General features: G+C 39.6%; 1 protein-coding gene across 1 annotated transcript in view; it reads left to right on the top strand.

Annotated features, from left to right (window-relative positions):
- pkdcca (protein kinase domain containing, cytoplasmic a) overlaps window positions 1-21,920 on the top strand; it is a 51,066-nt gene that overhangs the window by 11,430 nt on the left and 17,716 nt on the right. The window contains exons 2-5 of the mRNA XM_062995013.1: window positions 9,488-9,610; window positions 18,711-18,979; window positions 19,085-19,164; window positions 21,389-21,496. Of these exons, the coding sequence (XP_062851083.1) occupies window positions 9,488-9,610; window positions 18,711-18,979; window positions 19,085-19,164; window positions 21,389-21,496 (580 nt within the window). The remainder of the gene's footprint in view (window positions 1-9,487; window positions 9,611-18,710; window positions 18,980-19,084; window positions 19,165-21,388; window positions 21,497-21,920) is intronic.

Consider the following 21,920-nt stretch of genomic DNA (forward strand, 5'->3'; position numbering starts at 1 on the left):
GATCATCCTACAGAGCATCCTGGTGCTACTGGTGCACACTTGATGTCTGAATAATCAGAAAACAGGATTCATCTGACCATTGTTTTGATGCCTGCATGCCTATTGTAAGTGCTTTTGATGGTGGACAGGTTAGCGTGGGAGCTTTGACTGGCTTGAAAGGGTTTGATGCACTGTGTTGTGACACATTCACCTCATCACCAGTATTAAAATTATTTGCAGTTTGAGCCCCAGTACCCATTTGTTGGTCTGTACCAGATGCCATGACCTTCATATCCTCTGTCATGAATGAGTCTAGGCCGCCCAACAATTTTGTGGCGTATCATGGCTAGTACCTCCTTGGACCATAGTCAGTGGGAATCGCCATGACTGCCTGTGAGCACCAATTGGCCCTTATCAGAGTCACTCAGGTTTTTATGCCTAATCATATCTGCAGCATTCAACATGTTCTATGAGTAATTACAATTACCATCCGGTTCTGCACAACCACAAAGCTACTAAAGGTTTCTTTCACATGGTAGTCAGCAGCTTCCTGGGGCCCTGCATGTATGAAATCATTTTGACATTAAAATCCTAATACAGTAGACCCTTGAGTTACGAACGGTTTACCATATGAACCTTTCGGGTTACGAACAATCTTTTTCAACTTAACATACGAACAAATTTCGGATTACGAACAGAAATCGCGAAACATGTCACGTCACGAACAAGTTGACTCCAACCGTCTCTCTCTCTCTCTAAATCGCGATTAAAGAACAAAATTAATCTAGATTAATCTCGATTAAAATTTTTAATCGTGTGACAGCCCTAAATATATATGTATTCATCTCAATTAATCGCAAACTAATAATTAAGCAAAATTTTAACAGTTATGCACATTGTTATTGCAAGAACATGTTTACCAATAAAACATTCATAAAATATGATAACGACAGCCCTAATATATATATATATATATACATATATATATATATATATATATACAGTGAGCGAACATTTGGACAGCGGACAGTGTTTTTCCAGTGTTTTCTTTATATTTTGTAAAATTCAATATTAAAATGTCCCCAAATAAGGTGCAGAGGAATCGTAGTGGTGAGGAAATTAAAAAATCTATTACATTTGTTGTTGTATAATTACTCCTGCCAGTAGCTGTCACTGTGTATCAGGCAGAGGGGACAGTGAGTGAGAGAGAAGAAGGAACTCGGAGTAAAGTATTCTTTCTTTCGTGCAATTACACCTTCAAAATACAACACTATTGAAATAAAGAAGGAAATAATAGAGAAATATGAGTTATTGTTGTTTCTGGTAGATACATTTTATATAAAAAGAAGGAAATTTATTATGATGTATAGTACAGCACACGTACTGTACTGATATGTGGTGTGTGTTTTATGTACAGTACTACTGTGTATTGTTGTTTATTATTGTTTATTACAGTAATGTCTGTTCTATAATTTAAGATTTAAGAGAAAATATACTTGTATTTATAACAAAAAAGAGCATTTAAGACATTAGAAAGGTTAGGTAAGGAGGTGGTTTGGGAGGTCTGGCATGGATTAATTCTGTTTACATAATTTCTTATGGGAAAAATAGGTTTAACTAACGAACATTTTTACTTAAGAACAGCCCTTTGGAACCAATTAAATTCGTAAGTCAAGGGTCTACTGTAATTAAATAAATATATGGCATTTAACCTCAAGCAATTGTGGGGTATAGGTCTTGATCCGGGGCCCATCAGTTTGGTGATGGTGGGGCTTAAACCATTGACATTTTGAGTATTGGTGCAGTACCCTAACCGCTACGCTACCACTGCTTGCTTCTGCTTTTCCAGTAAAATGTTATATTTACACAGGAAACAGGCAACACTTTTACACTTAACTCACCAAGTACTTTCTAACACACTTATGTCCTTAAGTCGTGCTCAGATCTCAATGAGAACATAAAGAAATCACATTTGAAATGAACCAGAAATAAATTCCATCTGCTTTTGCACTTTCTGTTTCAGATCTAAGAAATTGCCCTAACAGCTCCAGTGCTAATTGGATTAGACCTTGTGACTGTGTCCTGTGTTTGTTTCCTTTTGGACTAAAATGTAACTTAAATTTAAAACCAGGATGTATCTTACAGATGGCAGCCAAGAGACCCTTTAGTGCACATAGATTATTTCTGGGCTGTATTTGCTTATAGCAGATTATTTGGAGCATTGCGTGAACAGACTGAAAACATTACTTTGGCCCTAAAAATGTTTTTCTGCATTCGCTTTTAACTGCATCCAACATATTACCAACACATTTAACTGTGCTCGGAAAAAAAGTTCTAGCATTTTAGTCACTGTTGTAAAAAGCAGACAGCAGGACTGGAGAAATGTACTGACTCCCGTAGTAAATGGGCTGGACAGGCAGTTCGACCTTTGACCCAGGTTCAGACTAAATGGCACCATGTGGCTTCTTTATGTTATCATTTTTACACAGCGTTGTGGATTCCCAGCAGCCAAGGAGTCAGACAAGCACAGACTCCTCACATATGTACAGGGGTTGGACAAAATAACTGAAACACCTGTCATTTTAGTGTGGGAGGTTTCATGGCTAAATTGGACCAGTCTGGTGGCCAATCTTCATTAATTGCACATTGCACCAGTAAAAGCAGAGTGTGAAGGTTCAATTAGCAGGGTAAGAGCACAGTTTTGCTCAAAATATTGCAATGCACACAACATTATGGGTGACATACCAGAGTTCAAAAGAGGACAAATTGTTGGTGCACGTCTTGCTGGCGCATCTGTGACCAAGACAGCAAGTCTTTGTGATGTATCAAGAGCCACGGTATCCAGGGTAATGTCAGCATACCACCAAGAAGGACAAACCACATCCAACAGGATTAACTGTGGACGCAAGAGGAAGCTGTCTGAAAGGGATGTTCGGGTGCTAACCCGGATTGTATCCAAAAAACATAAAACCACGGCTGCCCAAATCACGGCAGAATTAAATGTGCACCTCAACTCTCCTGTTTCCACCAGAACTGTCCGTCGGGAGCTCCACAGGGTCAATATACACGGCCGGGCTGCTATAGCCAAACCTTTGGTCACTCGTGCCAATGCCAAACGTCGGTTTCAATGGAGCAAGGAGCGCAAATCTTGGGCTGTGTTCTCTGATGAGTCCACCTTTACTGTTTTCCCCACATCCGGGAGAGTTACGGTGTGGAGAAGCCCCAAAGAAGCGTACCACCCAGGCTGTTGCATGCCCAGAGTGAAGCATGGGGGTGGATCAGTGATGGTTTGGGCTGCCATATCATGGCATTCCCTTGGCCCAATACTTGTGCTAGATGGGCGCGTCACTGCCAAGGACTACCGAACCATTCTGGAGGACCATGTGCATCCAGTGGCGGTGCCGTGTATCAGGATGACAATGCACCAATACACACAGCAAGACTGGTGAAAGATTGGTTTGATGAACATGAAAGTGAAGTTGAACATCTCCCATGGCCTGTACAGTCACCAGATCTAAATATTATTGAGCCACTTTGGGGTGATTTGGAGAAGCGAGTCAGGAAACGTTTTCCTCCACCAGCATCACGTAGTGACCTGGCCACTATCCTGCAAGAAGAATGGCTTAAAATCCCTCTGACCACTGTGCAGGACTTGTATATGTCATTTCCAAGACGAATTGACGCTGTATTGGCCGCAAAAGGAGGCCCTACACCATACTAATAAATTATTGTGGTCTAAAACCAGGTGTTTCAGTTATTTTGTCCAACCCCTGTAGCTCTTTTCCACTGACACAGTGCTTGGCTGGTTCCAGTGCTATGCCTGATCTCAGAGTATTTAATGCTGTTATACTGCTAAATAGCTTACCTTCAGCTGGCTAAGTCACTTTGATTTGGCCAAAATGCTGCTGGTCAGGAGCCAAGTACCAATGACTTTAGAAATCTAAAAGGAGCTTTAAAAACCATTAGTTAGAAAAAAAAAACATATTACTGGAAATTTCATATATTGTTCATGTTTTACCACTTTTTTATCCTGGTCACAGTTGTGGTGTGTTTGCTTACCTGGAATCAGTGGGCACAATGACATGCCACACCTATTGGGCCAATCAATTTTCCTTTTAGAAACATAGTATGTAGTTTTTAGCTACAGGGGTTAGTTTTGAAATACAACAACCAAACAAATTGACTCTCTTTGAAGCCACACCCACAAAATATTAATCAATTTATGCATGCAAACATGATTGGCAAGTTGTCACCTCACAGCAAGAAGGTCCTGGGTTCGATCCCTAGGTGGGGCGGTCCGGGTCCTTTCTGTGTGGAGTTTACATGTTCTCTCCATGTCTGCGTGGGTTTACTCCAGGAGCTCTTCTTTCCTCCAAAAGTCCAAAGACATGCAAGTGAGGTGAATTGGAGATGCAAAATTGTCCATGACTGTGTTTGACTCTAAAACTTGTGAATTGATGAATCTTGTGTAACCAGTAACTACCGTTTCTGTCATGAACGTAACCAAAGTGTGTAAAACATGACGTTAAAGTCCTAATTAATAATAATAAGAATCAGGCTTACATTTTGCTTGGCTACGGAGCCTGTAAAAACATAAGAACCACTAGATAGAACCAAAAAAGCTATTTGACTAAAATCCCCTCCTTAAATAAGACCCTCTTTTTAGAAGTAATATGAAGATATTTTGGAGAGTAGATGGTGGTTTGGGACACAGCCTTTTTTGGAACATCTACACCAGGGTTTATTAAATGGCTTGTAAAACGAAGGAGCAGCCCACACTTCTATACTTAAGCCTGTTTTTGCAATATTTTTATGTATTTTTGTTTCAGAACCACTATGACAGACATACACTAAAAAAAATCAAATAATAAATAAAGAAATGTAACGAATTGTGATTTCTAAAGGGGTTTTAATAGTGAAATGTTTAACTGTAATCATCATTATAGCAAGTCTAAGAAAGAAACAAATGTTTTACTGGAAATTGGACCAAACTAAACCAAAAACTCAAACCAGTTTGGCTTAAACCCACTGAAAGGATTTCCTGCTTCTAAATAAGAGTAGTCCATTCCTTAAATGAGCTCTGGCTCCGGCACAGAGTCGGTGCAAAAGGCTAACAGTTGCAAGATTGCATATCTGGTGGGAATGCAAACAAATAAACATGCACACACACACACACACACACACACACACACACACACACACACACACACACACACACTGGTTAGATGAAGCATGCTGATAATAGTCATTACAGAATGTCTAATCACAGATAGAGGCTTTACGTCCTGGCTGCATTTCTAAAAGCTCATTCCCTCATTCCACATCCTCCATTTTTCTGTTAGCTGTGGTCTGAAATCAGATTGAATGTATTCCACATTGATTTTCTGAAATTGCCTTTCTCTTTTTTTTCTCCACGTTAAAGCAAATCTGTAATTTGTCATCTGGCTTTGAAGGCCCTCGAGCACCGATCAGCTACCACAACTACTGAAATGACTGATACTGCATCTGTTTTTGGATCAGCTTTTCTGACAGTCAACTTAGAAATGACTTATGCTTCTTCAGTATTTATTTAGAGAGTTACAGTAAATATATATATTTTTTAATCTTTCAAGGAGTCAGACAAGCACAGACTCCTCACATATGTAGCCCTTTTCCACAGACACAGTGCTTGGCTGGTTCCAGTGCTATGCCTGATCTCAGAGTATTTAATGCTGTTATACTGCTAAATAGCTTACCTTCAGCTGGCTAAGTCACTTTGATTTGGCCAAAATGCTGCTGGTCAGATTTTTTAATCTTTTGACTTAATTGTTTTAAACAGTACACTTTAAGGTTCGATATATAAAGATAATATTTAATATTAGCAAAATCCTTTTTGGGGAATCATTTTGAATGTTTTTTTTTAAAATAACAATAAGCTTTATTCACTGTGTGTGTTCTCACTGCTTTATTCTGGTCAGGGTTGCAGTGGGTCTTTACTGGGTGAAAGGCAGGAAACACCCAGGACAGGTTGCTAGTTCATTACAGGGCACAGACACACACACACACACACACACACACTTACACTTGGGTCAATTTCTAGTAGCTTCAATTAGCCTGACTGCATGACTTTGGACTTGTGGGAGGAAACCTGAGCACCTGGATGAAAACCAACACAGACACAGAGAGAACATGCAAACTCCACACAGAAAGGACCCTGGCTGCTCAGCTGGGGAGTTTAACCCAGGCCCTTCTTGCTGTGAGGTGAGAGCACTACCCACTGTGCCACCGTGCCTCCCCAATAAACAACGTTTAGTTAATCAATGAGTTAATCATTTTCTGGGTGTTTTTTTCTCTCTGTTGTTTTAATATCATATGCATTATGAAAGACTATCTTATAGAATGACCTTTTTCATCATTCTAGCAACCTGTGCATTTAATAAATTATGTTAAGAAAGTCCATTAAAATAGCATTAAATTACAGAGATGTTGTTGCCTGATGAAAAACAATAACAAAACAAAAACAATATTGATCCATCTGCAATGAATTAGTACCCTGTCTGGGTGTACTTCTGCCTTGCACCCAATGTTTCTGGGTGGCACCAAACCCACTGCAACCCTGATCTGGATGAAACTACGGATAAATGAATACCTTGATTTGTCCTATATAAGTTGTTCATCAGCCCATGCACGCTTTAGCTACCTGTTTTAAACGAAGCATAAGTGAGGGTTTAAAATGCTCAGACCAGCTGAACATCAGTGAGTAAGGAAACATGTGCTTTCGAATGCCATAAGTTGGTTGGTGAAACAGAGGGACTCTGCCAAAGCCACGCAGGCCAAAGATTCATCTCACGCTACATAGCTGAGACAGACAGCGTCACCTATAACTTTTTTTCTGGCCAAAAATGTTCCAGGCACACCCAAAAATCACACTGTATTTTAATCCAATGTGTTTGTGTGGGTGTCTGTGTTGATTGGTGTCCACTGCTTAGCAACGTTAAGACACTTGGTATTGCCACATTTATTTTTAGCGTCCTTGCTATTATATTGAATGAAAGCAGTGTCAAAAATTGTTCTAGTGACTGATCTGCATATAGAGAAGAGTTACTTCTCTGTTTGCAGGTGCTAAATAAGTCGTCCTTGAGAGTAGAACACACTTATTCATGTATTATCTCCCAAAAGTCTCACTTACAGCACAGAGTTGAGAGATTTCACTTACTAGTAGTTCTATTGCAACCAAATGTTTAAATAGCTTTTAAGGATTGAATTACCGCTAAAAGGGGGAAATGACTGCCTATGATCTGCTAATACATTTAGTCTCTCTTTTTGCAACTGGTAATTTCAGTAGTGGTCGAGCTGGTGACAGAGCCACAGTCTATTTTTCCTCCAGTTGAAATGTTATGCTGTTTGCTTTTTGGCTCAAATTAACATATGCAAGTTATGCTCCAAATGCTGCAGCAAGCATGCTACAGCAAAGAAATGAGTAGTAAGTCAGGATTCTATTTACTAACTATTTCATTACATTTCCATGTGTTGGATCAGTCTGGTCTGCATGCCTAATTTGATACAGTTTTAAACCGAATGCCCTTGTAACAATCTTTCTTGTTTTTATCTGGGCTTGGGACGGGTACTAAGAGCACACTGACAAGTGCACCTCCCGATGGCTAGGCTGTTTAGTCATTCCACCGTTAGACAGAGCCAGTCATGGCTGTGCAGACACCCAACTGTTCAATAGCAGCACTGAGAAAATTGGGAGAACATATGAAATTGTAGATTTGACACTAGAATCTAAACCGTAGTATCGGTATCATAGTATTCAAGCTATAGTATCAGACGTACAATTGCACATCTTTTGCATTTATTTGCATATTGTATATTGTATATGTGCACATTGTACATTTGTATTAGTTCTTCTTTTTTGTTTTGTTCAGCTGCTATAGACCAATAATTTCCTTTGGGATAAATAAAATATCTGTCTGTCTGTCTATCTAAACACTTTTGTGCTGCTGTTAGTCTTTCTGGAAACATTCAGTTTGAGCAGCAACATTAAAAACTCAGATGTAGCAGGGCAATTAAATTTTGCATTCATAAGAATTTTTTTTTTGTCACTATTAGCTCTTGTGTGCAGCCACATAGTAGGTGTATTACAATCAGAAACAGCAATTGATTTAGCTATTTAGATAGACAGCATATTGACTTTCTCACTTAAGTCACTCGGGTGAGGCAGTGGTCTATTGCTAGCCCTCTACCACTAAGAAGTTTGAATATCAGCAGTGCTATTGGCTGGCCGGGCGTATACACAGACATAATTGTCTATGTCTGAGAGGGGAGCTTTGGGACACTCTCACTTGCAAAATGTCAGCTTAGGTACTATGAGGGTACCAAAATCAATTTCATTTCAATACTTACAACTTTGTTTGCATGTTTGATTTTTTTCTCCCAATTTAGTGTAGCCAATTTGTCTTCCGCTGCTGGCTGTGGATCCCTGATTTTTTGCAGTTAAGGAGGGTATATTGCTGCTCACGCCTACTCAGATCCGCGCGCAGCCCTTAATGGAACCCTTTTCCACCTATGCACTCTGCACAGGTGCCTCTATCCACCAATCAGGGTCCTTACGCAGCGCTTGAAGCCCCCGCCCACATATTCCAGTCATTCCTCCCTATAGGCACTGCCTGTTAGATGGTGCCCAGCCAACTGGTGGCAACACCGAGGAGTTAAGAATCTCGGCGCTGGTCCTGCTGCGCCACCTGGGCGCCACTTATTTGTTTCTAATATAAATGTGCATGTTCAAACAATATGCTGATGATTTATAAACTTTGTAGAGAGTCAGGAGCACAAGTAGCAGTTCTGGCATTTTTCTTTAAGCATGTTCCACTTGCTTATGCTGTTGTCAATAGGCGATCATGGCTTGATACCCCAGCCATAGGCTTTACTTGACTATTACATGCATGTGTACTGATTTGTCACTTACTAACCATCATAATTTGTGGCACACAACTGATTTTTTTTTAGCCATGTTATGCTGGTCAAATGAGAGAAACCAGTAATGATTAATAGAAATATCTAAAAAAGAAGGGTTCAACAATTAGGGTATATATCTTTATACGTATATATATTTTTAAAGATATAGAGTATGCAAAGAGCCTTTTAAAATCACAATTAAGAAACCGAATTTTAAACAAAACTGCTTGTTACAGTGGATTCAACTGGAGAACAGTCACTGATTGTAAAGAATAGTGCTGATTTACTCTTTATCTCTTACCTGATACTCCATTCCCCTGGCCCATCACACACACACACACACACACACACACACAAACACTCCCTATCTGAGTCAAAACAGTGAAATTCTACACAGTACTGTTATCATGCAAGTCAGGGCTCTGAGACTGACATACTTATGTCTCTCTCTCTCACTCTCTCTCTCTCTCTAGGCAATATGTAGTTACATTGTTGACAAAGCATAATTGAAATAAAAAGGATTATTATTAATAAAAACAAGTACAATAAAAATATTTTTCTCTTCTTACAGTTGTACGGCTACTGCTACCAGGACAGCAGCGATATCAAAGACACTGTGACAGCTATTATGGAGCTGGGCAGCCCTTTAGAGATGATCCAGTTGCTGCAGACACCATGGGAGGAGCGGTTCAGGGTGAGTCGATGTCTGCGTCTGCACCATATCAAACATTCCATCAGTGTGTGTCTGCGGCTAAAGCAAGAGTGGACGGGAATACAGAAACTGCTCGAACTGTACATACAAACAACAGCATGTACAGTGCAGTCATTAATCCAGTTATTCATTTATTGTCTGGTCAGTGATCATGGTGGGTCTGATTCATTGGGCAAAAGGCATGAAACACCCTGGACAGTTTGCCAGTCCATCACAGGGCACACACACACACACACACACACACACACACATTTACACACAAACATACACTTAGGGCAATTTTAGTAGCTCCAGTTGGCCTGACTGCATGTCATTGGACTTGTAGGAGGAAATCGAAGCACCCAGAGGAAATCCACACTGGCACAGGGATAACATAAAATTTCACCCAGGCTGTGAGGCAGCAAAGCTACTCACTGTGCCACTGTGTCGGCCCAAAGTGCAGTGAGACACTATAACTATCAATGGAGGGTGCCATCCTTATTCTTTAAAAGCAGATGTGTGCTAATGTTGCACTTAAAAGTTATAGCATTTTACTATTAATAGCAGATAAACTAGATTTGAATGACATATAAATTATTTCTGTTTGAGTTAGTATGTAAACAACCCAGGTTAGGTCTTAAAAGTGACCCTCTTAAAACCAGGGCATAGTCAGATTTCCTTTAGCATTAATGTTCAGACCTTGAGTTCATTTCATGTATCCACTGTGGCTTTTCTCTGCTTACTCCTTAAGCAAATGGCTATTTTTACCTGATGTTGCCCAAGAAAGTACTTACTGTCTTTGCTGTTTTGGTGTTCATGTGTATTTTCCCCTTTTGATTTTACAAAGCCACATTTTTATTTGAGTAACACCATTATTTACATTTACATTTTACATTTTCAGCATTTAGCAGACGCTTTTATCCAAAGCGACTTACACAATGAGCAGAACACGATGAGCAATTGAGGGTTAAGGGCCTTGCTCAGGGACCCAACAGTGGCAACTTGGTGGTGGCGGGGCTTGAACCGGCAACCTTCTGTTTACTAGTCCAGTACCTTAACCACTGAGCTATCACTGGCCCTACACTGGCCCTATTATTTAAATTAGCAAACTAGGAAAAAATGTCATAAATCTATCTACCATGAGTGAACTGAGTCACTGAATATTGGAGCCAGACATCATAAATAGACATTTTAGACTCTTGTGTCTGAGTTAGTGGTAGCTCAGCAGGTAAGGTACTTGAATAGCAATTGTAAGGTCACTGGTTTTAAACCCTGTCAGGTTGCCACTTTTGGACTTTGCAGCAAGACCCTCAAAACATTGCTTGGATTGAATTTTGGTACACTTATAAGCCAATTTAGATAAAATAATCTTTTTCAATTGCTGGTTATTGGGCAAAAGTACATGCACCCTTGATATGCTTTTTATTTAAAGAATAATTACCCAAGCCAATGTTCCTCTTGTCACCTAGTTGACTCTTCTTGTTGTTGCTATACTAAGCTCTTTAAAAACAGCATTAATGAATTATTTCTGTTACTGTATGATTTGTGTAACTCCTATTTATTTAAAGTATCATCCAGGCCACCCAAGGAGGATGGGTCCCTGCTGAGTCTGGTTCCTCTCAAGGTTTCTTCCTGTAATTTTAAGGGAGTATTTTCTTGCCACTGTTGCCCTTGGCTTGCTCAATAGGGGTTTTATAAATAAATAAATAAATTTGACTTGACTTGACTTCTATTCATACATAAGCTCTTTTGAATTGTAATGATTGAATTGTTTTTGGTCATCTCCAGCTTCAGTCTTCTCTATGTATTAGACTCTAAGTCTAATCTCAGTGTAAATGCTGTATATCTGATAACCCCAGTTTAAATTATATTGGCAGAAGGCTCTGGTAGACTGGGTGACATCCTGCCAGCACACTTGTCACTTCCTTTACTGATGTGTAACACAGTTATTGTGCAGCTGACCCTGCTAATGACCTGCACTGCAGCTGGCCTGAATAATTATTTCCTATTACTTCCTCTGTCCAGTGAGGGTCCTGTTTAAGGGGAAAAAGTAGAGTTCATGACTGCAGTGATTTTTCAGACACAGCACAGTGAGCGCTGACAGTGTGATCATTTGTAGACTGGAGCAATAGGACCAACTATAGGGAGAAACTAAGCAAAATTTAATCAACCAGTTAACCAATTTTTTATTACATGTTTTTAATAAACACTTCTTTAGAGGCACAGCTGGGAAAATATTCTAGTGATCTGGGTTTGATCTCCATATCCAGTCACTGCCTGTGAATATGATTTCTCTAGGAATTCTGTAGTTCTCCCACCTTCCTAAAAACTGAACAAGTAGTATTGGCTGATTTAAATTGCTTCTAGGTGTGAGTCAGTGAATGTACACCGATCAGGCACAACATTATGACCACCTTCCTAATATTGTGTTGGTCCCCCTTTTGCTGCCCCATATGCAACAAACTGTGATGCACTATGTATTCTGACACCTTTCTACCAGAACCAGCATTAACTTCTTCAGCAATTTGAGCTACAGTAGCTCGTCTGTTGGATCGGACCACACAGGCCAGCCTTTGCTCCCCACGTGCATCAATGAGCCTTGGCCACCCATGACCCTGTCGCTGGTTTACCACTGTTTCTTCCTTGGACCACTTTTGATAGATACTGACCACTGCAGACCGGGAACACTCCACAAGAGCTGCAGTTTTGTAGATGCTCTGACTTAGTCGTCTAGCCATCACAATTTGGTCCTTGTCAAACTCGCTTAAATTCTTACACTTGCCCATTTTTTCTGCTTCTAACACATCAACTTTGAGGATAGAATGTTCACTTGCTGCCTAATATATCTCACCCACTAACAGGTGCTGTGATGAGATAATCAGTGTTATTCACTTCACCTGTTAGTGGTCATAATGTTATGCCTCGTTGGTATAAGTATTGGTTGCTCTGTAATGGACTGGTGGCCTGTCTGGAGCTTTTATTTTGCACCAAGTGCTTCCCAGTAAAATTAATATATAAATCAAGTAATAAATTGTAAGTTTTATGCAGATGTGTGCCACCTCATTTACATATTTACTAATCTACACCCACATGTACAAAGGCCTGCTGCCAAAGCACATTCTAAACATTTCCATGGAGTGTGCCACACTTATCTACATGTCATCACAGCGGTATACAACTCAACACAGCAATTCATAACTGAGGTCAGTCTGGACTCTCAACCCTTCATCACTGTGATTGTTTTTCAAGTTTGAGAATGGCTTCACATTACCAGCTTGAACGTTCCTCACGTGAAAACCTAAAATAGGACTTATACGGTAGACACTTTGGTATTCTCTGATATATATTTGTTAGCATAACCTTTAAGCTCAGTTTCCTGTAATAGGAATTATTTTTGTTTTTTTCGTGACCATGAAAAATCTGAGAATTGATGCAGATATTAAATCTCTCAGCATTGAACTTTACAAATACTGAGCCAATACTAACATTCTCACCATAACATAAATAATTATGATGACTAATTTGTAATAATTTGTATTCTTTGTTTAATTGCAATAGTGGGGTTATGTAAGTCAGTGTCACTAAAGCATAAAATGATGCACAAAATGTTTGTTGTATATTATTATTATTATAGTTATGAGGGATCTTCAAAAAGTTTCCACACTTTTATATTTTAGTTGGAAACGTTGAGGGTGGGAGGAGTAGTAATTGGTTGTGTCAGAGAGACTGAGAGAGCTTATAGTCCGGATTTAGCGCCATCTGATTTCCACTATTTTGTATGCTCAAAGAAGCTTTAAGGGGAAGAAGATTTTCATGTGATGATGTGAAAGCAGTAGTGCATCAGTGGCTACTCGCTCAAACATTTTTTGCTTTGCTTGTACGTTGCATCAGAATGTGGCTATGTAGAAAAGTGATGTCATTTGTTTTTGAAATTCCTAGAATTTAAAATAGAATTTCAAAAAAAGTGCAGAAACCTTTTGAAGAATTCTTGTATTATTTTTTTTATTATTGAAGGGTTGTTTGAATACATAATAATTTCAGGAAAAAATTAGCCTGAGCTTAGACCACTATATAATCAAAAGGATGTAAACATCTGACCATAAGCTTGTTTGACCTCCTATTTTAAAACCATAGGTAAAAATTTAGAGTTCCTCCTGACCATCTTTGTGACTAACATTTTTTTTATCACAAGAAAAAAGACCTGACTCACAGCTGACTTTTCATTTAATCCCAAAGATTTTTATTGATGTTGAAATCAGGGCTCTTTGCCAGCCATTTTAGCTTCTTTACATCAAAATTATGAAAACCCATGTTTTACCTTGCATTGATTACAAGGCCATAATCATGCTGGAACAAAAAGTGGCCATTTCCAAACTCCTGCCACAAAAATGGAAGCAAATAATTTATATAAAACTGAAACTATTAGGATTAGGATAAAATATAGTGAAAATAAATAAACAAATGTATTTAATTAACGTAAATATTAATAATGAATACTTAGTTTAATTTTGATAATTACATAAAAAAAAAGCATCAACAAAACAAAGGAGTCATTGTAACAAATGGGCTAGACGAGACAAGAGGGGGCAGACACACGCAGAAATGCTTAACAAAGTATTTAATTATAACAAAAGACAAGACAGGTTACACAAGACCACCAACACATGACCTAAGCTAAATGCTAAGCTAACTGCTAAACTAAACACATTAACAGTGTTAATTTTGACAGCAAATTTTGATTTAGTTTTAGTCATAGTCTTTTGACTAAAATGTAATTTAGTTTTAGTTATAGTCATCTGAATTGTTTTAGTTTTAGTCGACTAATTATCATAAGAATATGGTCGACTAAATCTACAGTCGATTCAGTCGACTAAAATACATATTTGTTTGTTTGTTTATTAGGATTTTAACGTCATGTTTTTACACATTGGTTACATTCATGACAGGAACGGTAGTTATTCATTACACAAGTTTATTCTCAAGGTTATATCGAACACAGTCATGGACAAATTTAGTATCTTCAATTCATCTCACTTGCACGTCTTTGGACTGTGGGAGGAAACCGGAGCACCCGGAGAAAACTCACGCTGACATGGGGAGAACATGCAAACTCCACACAGAAAGGACCCGGACCGCCCCACCTGGGGTTCGAACCCAGGACCTTCTTGCTGTGAGGCGACAGTGCTACCCACTTAGCCACCGTGCCGCCCTAAAATACATATAAAGGGTGTAAAATGTAAATGCTTTTTCATCAGTTCCCCTAAATTATTTAAGTCATTATATACACTTACACAAAATGAAACATTTTTAACCAGTTATGGAATATTATTAATGTTTGAATGTGCAATACACACAAAAACAGTTTAAAATTGAACTTATTTCAAACAACATCTTTATTTACCTGACCTTGCTTATTGAGCATAACAATAACAAAATATTAATGACCAGTAGGCTTGCTCTGCCTGAAAAGTATATGCATTGTTCATAACAAATTGCATATTACATTCTTTATAAAACTGGGTACCGTAAAAGCAGCAGTGCCATTATGTTGCCATTATACTGCCAGCGGTTCCAGATGTTTCAGATTTGTTGTTTTTACCAGAGATCGTCACCCCACATGGTTTACACATCGTCTTGTTTTTCATGACGTCAAATGAGAAATGTGTCCATATATCGACTCTCCTCTTTCTCCCTATTGACATTGTGGAGTTAATCTAGTTCCATGAGTAAAGAAAGTTCACAGGCTGGTCTGGTCTTCCCGGGTTTAGATCAAATCTGTGCAAGTGTGCTCTTGCCGCGGTACTGCAAAAGATTAGTACTGATTGGATGGCTAATCGGCTTGTCCCGCCTCTCCTCATACGCTAAAGTAGTTCTGATTGGATCTCTTCCTAACTTGTCCCTACCTTCCACAAAACTAAATCAGTTCTGATTAGATGTCGTCCCTGCCAAACATTTTCGTCTCGTTTTTATTCGTTGACGAATGTGTCGATTCATTTCGTCATAGTTTTTATCCTTTTATGTAGTTTTTATTTAGTTATTGTCTCGTTTTCGTCATGAAAAAAAGGTTCGTTGACGAAAACTATGACGAAAATCATTCGTCAACGAAATTAACACTGCACATTAAACCTGACTATACTATTCTAGACCCTAAGCTAAGCTAACCATGCTAAAGCTAAACATGGACAATACTAACACAAAACAAGACTTCTGATCATGGCCAAGAGCATGGCCAAGAGCATGGCCAAGAGCATGGCCAAGAGCATGGCCAAGAGCATGGCCAAGAGCAATCAAACATGCACGCCAAACCAATACATGAGCATCACAAATCAAAAGCATGACAGTCAAAGCCAAAATATTCTCCACTAAAGGCTTTACAGCTGCTCTCTTAAATGCCCTAAGCATTACCTGCAACAAGGAGCAGCTGTGGATCATTAGCTTTACTGATCAATCATTATGAGGAGGCGTAGGCCTGACATCATAAACAAAGCCTCCTCCACCATGGGCGTGGCACCTACACACTAAACATGCTCTGGGAGCACAGAGGGGTTGAATTCGTGACAGTCCTGTTATACATTTTTGAAATCAAACTATAAATAATAGGTTGATATTATATTATTACATGTGTCTACTAGAAACATTTATCTTCATCTTTATTATCTGCACCTTAATAATTAAAATAGGCTGATTTAATATTGAAATTTCTGCTTTCTTATGCTCAATCTAATGTTTTCAGTCGATTCTTTATTTTCTAAGTGTGCAGGTGTCTTAGAACCAACCTCATTTTAACATCCTATATATTTCCACCCCATTACCCCCACTCCTGAGTCCCGTTAAGCCACGTGCACTTTTAAGTTTAGGAAGCACCGCAGCAAGGCTTTATAAGCATCTGAATTTCATATGAGGAAGTAATAGGCTCTGGGGAGGCCAGCCGAACTGCTGACTACCAAACGGCTCATTTACATCCAGAACCATTTCCTGTACATACTGATGAAGGCTTTCATAGCCACTGCACTTGGCCATGTTCTTATATACATGAGCCAAAGAGAAACACACAAGTACATACAGGCTTCAATTAAAGCAGACATGTGATGCAACATATTTCAACACCAGTGATTCATACTTCACTCCAGCTGTACGGAACACACATAAATACTTGAATATGGGTTAGTGATGAACCAGTGTAAAAAGCTTCTGTTTTATTTCTGTTTTAAAGGTGCAGTGTGTGTTTTTGTCAGATAATGAAACAGTGGTGAAGTTAAAACCATATTTTGTATTTATTTATGCCTAAAAATTAGAGCTGGGTGGTTCCTGAATCACCCGGGTTAATGATTCGAATCTTGAGTCCGAGGTCTCAATTAACCCGGATTTTATGAGTCCTCTGACTGGCTGCTGCTAAGTACACAAGGCGAGTGAGCAGACTCACCGAAACACCGCAGACTCAGATGATTTGGCTGAACCGGCTTCACTCCAGTCCTTGAATCTAAGTAATAAGTTAAATATTCCAGTAAACAAGCATTTAAACACACTGGTGTTTGTTATGTGGCTGATTCTATGCACATTTAAGCACTATTATTATTATTAGTAGTAGTAGTAGTAGTAGTAGTAGTGATATTGATTAGTAATGCAGCATATTTTCTTGTAAGCAAAACAACAACAAAATATAGCTACTGTATATTATTATTAAAATGCAAATGCTTACAGGCTACTTTAGAACTGTACCACTTAAGAAGTATCATAGCCCTTTCCCCATGGTAATGTATTAACTGTTTGTTTTTGTGCCACTGTGGCTGCCTGACTGGGTCAAGTTACCATGGCAATTTGTTGTTGACCATACCCCTTGAACCCTTGAGCCATTAATATACTCATCTGATTGGTAGGTCCACCCCTTCTCCCCCCTCCCTGTCCCTATCCCCCATGATCCATTTGTTGTTATTTGTGTTTAAATTGTGTTTGTTAGTTTTTTTTTGGTGTGTGTAATTTAAATTAAAGCTAAAATTAAAAATAAACATCTGTAACCTAATAATGTGTTTGTGAATCCTTACAGTTGTAATTAATTTTATTTATTGGACGGGTGTGGGTGGTACTCAAGTGACTCAAGTGAACTGGATCACATTACTGAGTGACTCAGATTAACCCATAAAATGAATCGATTTTACCACCACTACTAAAAATGGCCAAAAGATCCATGATTCATAAAATGCATTTAAATAATTGGAATGGAAATTATGGTTGCTTTACTGTACTTTACAAAAAATATTGTAGTAGCATGAATACTCATATTAAACCAAACATTGTAGAGTCAACATTGCGTTATACATCCTGGGTTCACACCACATGACATGGCAAATGGCCTTACATTGCCTAGACAAACATGTATATTCCATCAATTGAATAGGGCTTTAACATTATTCATGAATAGATCAACTTTGGAGTAAACAAAACTGGGGTTTTCCAAAAATTTTGGAATGGAATGTGTATTAACATCTGCTACAGTGGCATGAGAGTTCAACTTCTTTAGCCATATTTGGTTTTATTTTCCTTCATTTCTATCAAACCGTTGCATGATTACATCAAGTAGAAAAAATGCAGATTCACAATAAATTGGGTAGAGCCCAGCATTCTGTGGATGGGTTAGGATGATGCACAGGGGAATCTATTCACCAACTCCTTCTTTTCCTATTGTTTTGTTCACTGGCAGTAGGGATTTGCTTATGTCATGAGTGCCATGTTTCTTTTTCCACACCACAGGCCCAAATCTCACCCCAAATCCATCTAGCACTATAGTGCTAATCCTAAAGCCACACACGCGCACACATTTGCACAGATTGAAGTGGTCCTTGGAGGGATTAAGTGGTAATTCAAGGGATAAGAGGGTTGCCCCTAGACATCCACAAAGATGGACACACACATGCACACAAAGGGTGGTAGAGTTCTTATTGGAGGAACACCAACAGGAATGAACAGGGGGTTTATTCCTAATGAAGGTCAAGCCGTCTGGAATTTATTATAAACTGAAGTCATGTATTATTTGTTCCACATCCAATTAAAGAACATGAAGTGTTTTACTGATTTAGCATTTTTTCCTTTTACTGGTGTGTTTTAGATCTGTCTGAGTTTGGCTCGTTTGCTACACTACCTGGCACACTCACCACTGGGCTCGCTCACATTGCTGGACTTCAGGCCAAGGCAATTTGTGCTGGTGGATGGCGAACTTAAAGTGACCGACCTGGACGATGCCAGCGTAGAGGAGACACCATGCTCTTCACTCACTGACTGTCTGTTGGAGTATCCAGCTCGCAACTTCACCCTCCTGTGTAGAAACGGCCGTTGCCAGGACATTAACGAGAAGAGGAACGTATACAATGCCTATAGGTAAGCACAGACCATAGACTTTGTTAAAGTTACCATGGCTCGAGAAATTCAAGAGCCAATCCTAATTTTACCATTGATCTCCTGATGCAATTTTCTGGTATCCAGGTTCTTCTTTACCTATCTGCTGCCTCATAGTGCCCCCTCAGCCCTGAGGCCTCTTCTTGACAACATTGTCAACTCTACAGGTTAGTGCGTTCTCTCATTTAAGCCAAGTTTTTATGCTTTATGTGCCAATAGAAAGAAATCGTTAGCTTTTGAGACTTATAAACCATAATCTTTTACTATTAAAAAATCTGACAAGAATATGCTGAGGTTTTGAAATGTGTGGGCAGTTGTAGCCTAGCAGGTAAGGTACTGGACTAGTAATCGAAAGGTCGCTGGTTCAAGCCCCACTACTGCCAGGTTGCCACTGTTGGGCCTATGAGCAAGGCCCTTAACCTTCAATTGCTCAGACTGTATACTGTCACAGTACTGTAAGTCACTTTGGATAAAAGTGTCTGCTTGCCCAGGTGGCACAGCGGGATATTCCGCTTGCACACCAGCAACTCTACAATTTGAAACTCTGTGTTGCCTCCGGTCGGGTGAGCACCATCTAGCGGGCATAATTGCCAGTGCCCGCAGCAGATACTAATTGGCCACCGTATCTGCACGGTGGGGGCCGGACTATGTGTGGGCCGGACTATGTGTGGGTGGGTGGGTCTTCAAACGCTGTGTAAGAACCCTGATTGGTGGAAAAGACACCTGTGCAGAAAGCAGGGGCGAGAAGAGGAGGGCTGTGCATGTGTCGGCAGCGACGTGCTCTCCTCGGATGCAATCTGGTATCTCTCAGCAGCGGAAGACAAAATTGAGTGTGCTAAATCGGGAGGAAAATGGGAGAAAATGCATAAAAATCTCTAGCCAGCTAGCTAGGTACACCTGACCAGCTGAAGCCTGCCCTCACTAGGTTAAAATCCTAATAAACAAACAATGTCTGTGTCCAGATACTTCGATTTCCCTTTCCCTAAAACGCTGAAGAGGTGAATTGACTGCTCTAAATTGAGTGAAAGAGTGTGTTTTCCTGCGTAGAACTGGCATCCTGTACAGGCTGTACTTTCTACCTTGGACCCTGTGTGTCCAGGTGGCACCGGACCCACCGCCAATGTCCCTAAATTGTAACAAAAGAACTGTCTAGAATTATTTAGTGCTTAGCAAAATAATCACAATGACTATTTTTGCTACTATTATGCAGTGCTAAACCTTTTCATTCTTGCATTTTGGTTTCATTCTAAATGCTTTATTTCCCTTCCTGCATACTGTAAACCCATATATGCACAAATGCGCCATAGTTCTTTGTGAACCCGACTGCTTTGTGCGTTCTCTATCAGCATGCTCATCAGGGTGATGGCATGTCATACAGCTTTTGAAATGTGCATTTCCTGAGAACAACAGGCCATGAAGATGCGGGTAGTGTGGGTGGGCTTGGGGATGATGGTATCTCTGGCTTTTCATAATACACTGCATCACAAAAGAGTTTGCTTACCTGTAAATGCTTTGTGTGTACATGTTCTATTCGGCATAAACCGAAACAGTTTAGGGCGGCACGGTGACTCAGTGGGTAGCACTGTCACCTCACAGCAAGAAGGTCTTGGGTTCGATTCCCAGGTGGAGCAGACCGCGTCCTTTCTGTGTGGAGTTTGCATGTTTTCCCTGTGCTCTGGTTTCCTTTCACAGTTGAAAGACATGGGCTGCATCCGAAATCGCATACTTAAACAGTATGTACTAGATTCGAGGCAGTGCCGGTAAAGCAGTTCGCTCTCTCAGTACGCAAGTGTGCAGTATGCAAGCAACCTCGGACGTACTACGTCCGCCAGCTTACCAGCGTCACGTGATGCATGACGTCACATCGCCACAGCTATAAAAAATTTTAAAATCAGACAAACTTAATTATGTTGCAAAGCTACTCATAACGTTATTCAGGCTTGTACTTAATCATAACATTTTAAATGTTTGTCTTACTCCGCTTTCGCTACGAACGCCTTTGCAGCTCCAATTGAATCATGAGATAGATTATCGGACCGCAAGTGTGCAGTGTTTGCATACTCAAAAATGACTGCCCATGCAGTAGGTCAAAGGGGTACTTTTCCCATACTGTTTAATGAATACTACGTATTCGGACACACTACCAGCTTTTGCGTACTGTTCAGTATAGAAGTATGCAATTTTGGATGCAGCCATGTAGTCAGGTTAATTGGAGATACTAAAGTCCTCCTAGGTATGAGTACGCCCAGTGAATCTGCCCCACTCTGACCCTGAATATGATAAATCAGTGGTAAAACAGTTTACTGTTTGCAGACGAAATCTTGACAGCACTGTCAGAGCTTTATGTACGTGTATGATTTACCGAGTGTGTTAACTGTGTGTGAATTTTAGGGGAGCTTCTCTGGGGAACAGACGAAACCCTGGACCACTTAGAGAAGGTGTTAGAGATGTACAAGAATGGACATTACCTTGTGAATGACACACAGGTTCATCAAACAAGTAAGTATGCGTGCTTTTACACAAAAGCTGTACGTCATAGTAGTATAACCAGATTGTTCCTACCTGTACTGACGGCTACAAATAATTCTACATTACTTTCTCATATATGCAGTCTGATATCTGATCTTCATCTAATTGTGTAATCAGTGATAGTGGACAAACACATTCTGTGTAAATAAATAAGTCACAAACACATTGGTTGATCATTCACAGTCCACGTTAAACTATGGAAACCGTTGGGCTAATGAATGGTGTTTCAATTAATACGATGGCTCTTCAAAAAGTTTTGTTTTTATTTATTAAGAATTTCAAAATCAAATAACATCAATTTTCTACATAGTCACCTTCCGATGCATTTTTCCCAGCGTCGTACCAACTTTTTAATGCCATCAGCAAAAAATGTTTTTGGTGAAGCATGTAGACA

This window comes from Trichomycterus rosablanca, chromosome 5 (genome assembly GCF_030014385.1).
Source record: "Trichomycterus rosablanca isolate fTriRos1 chromosome 5, fTriRos1.hap1, whole genome shotgun sequence".
In the NCBI taxonomy this organism is placed as follows: Eukaryota; Metazoa; Chordata; class Actinopteri; order Siluriformes; family Trichomycteridae; genus Trichomycterus; species Trichomycterus rosablanca.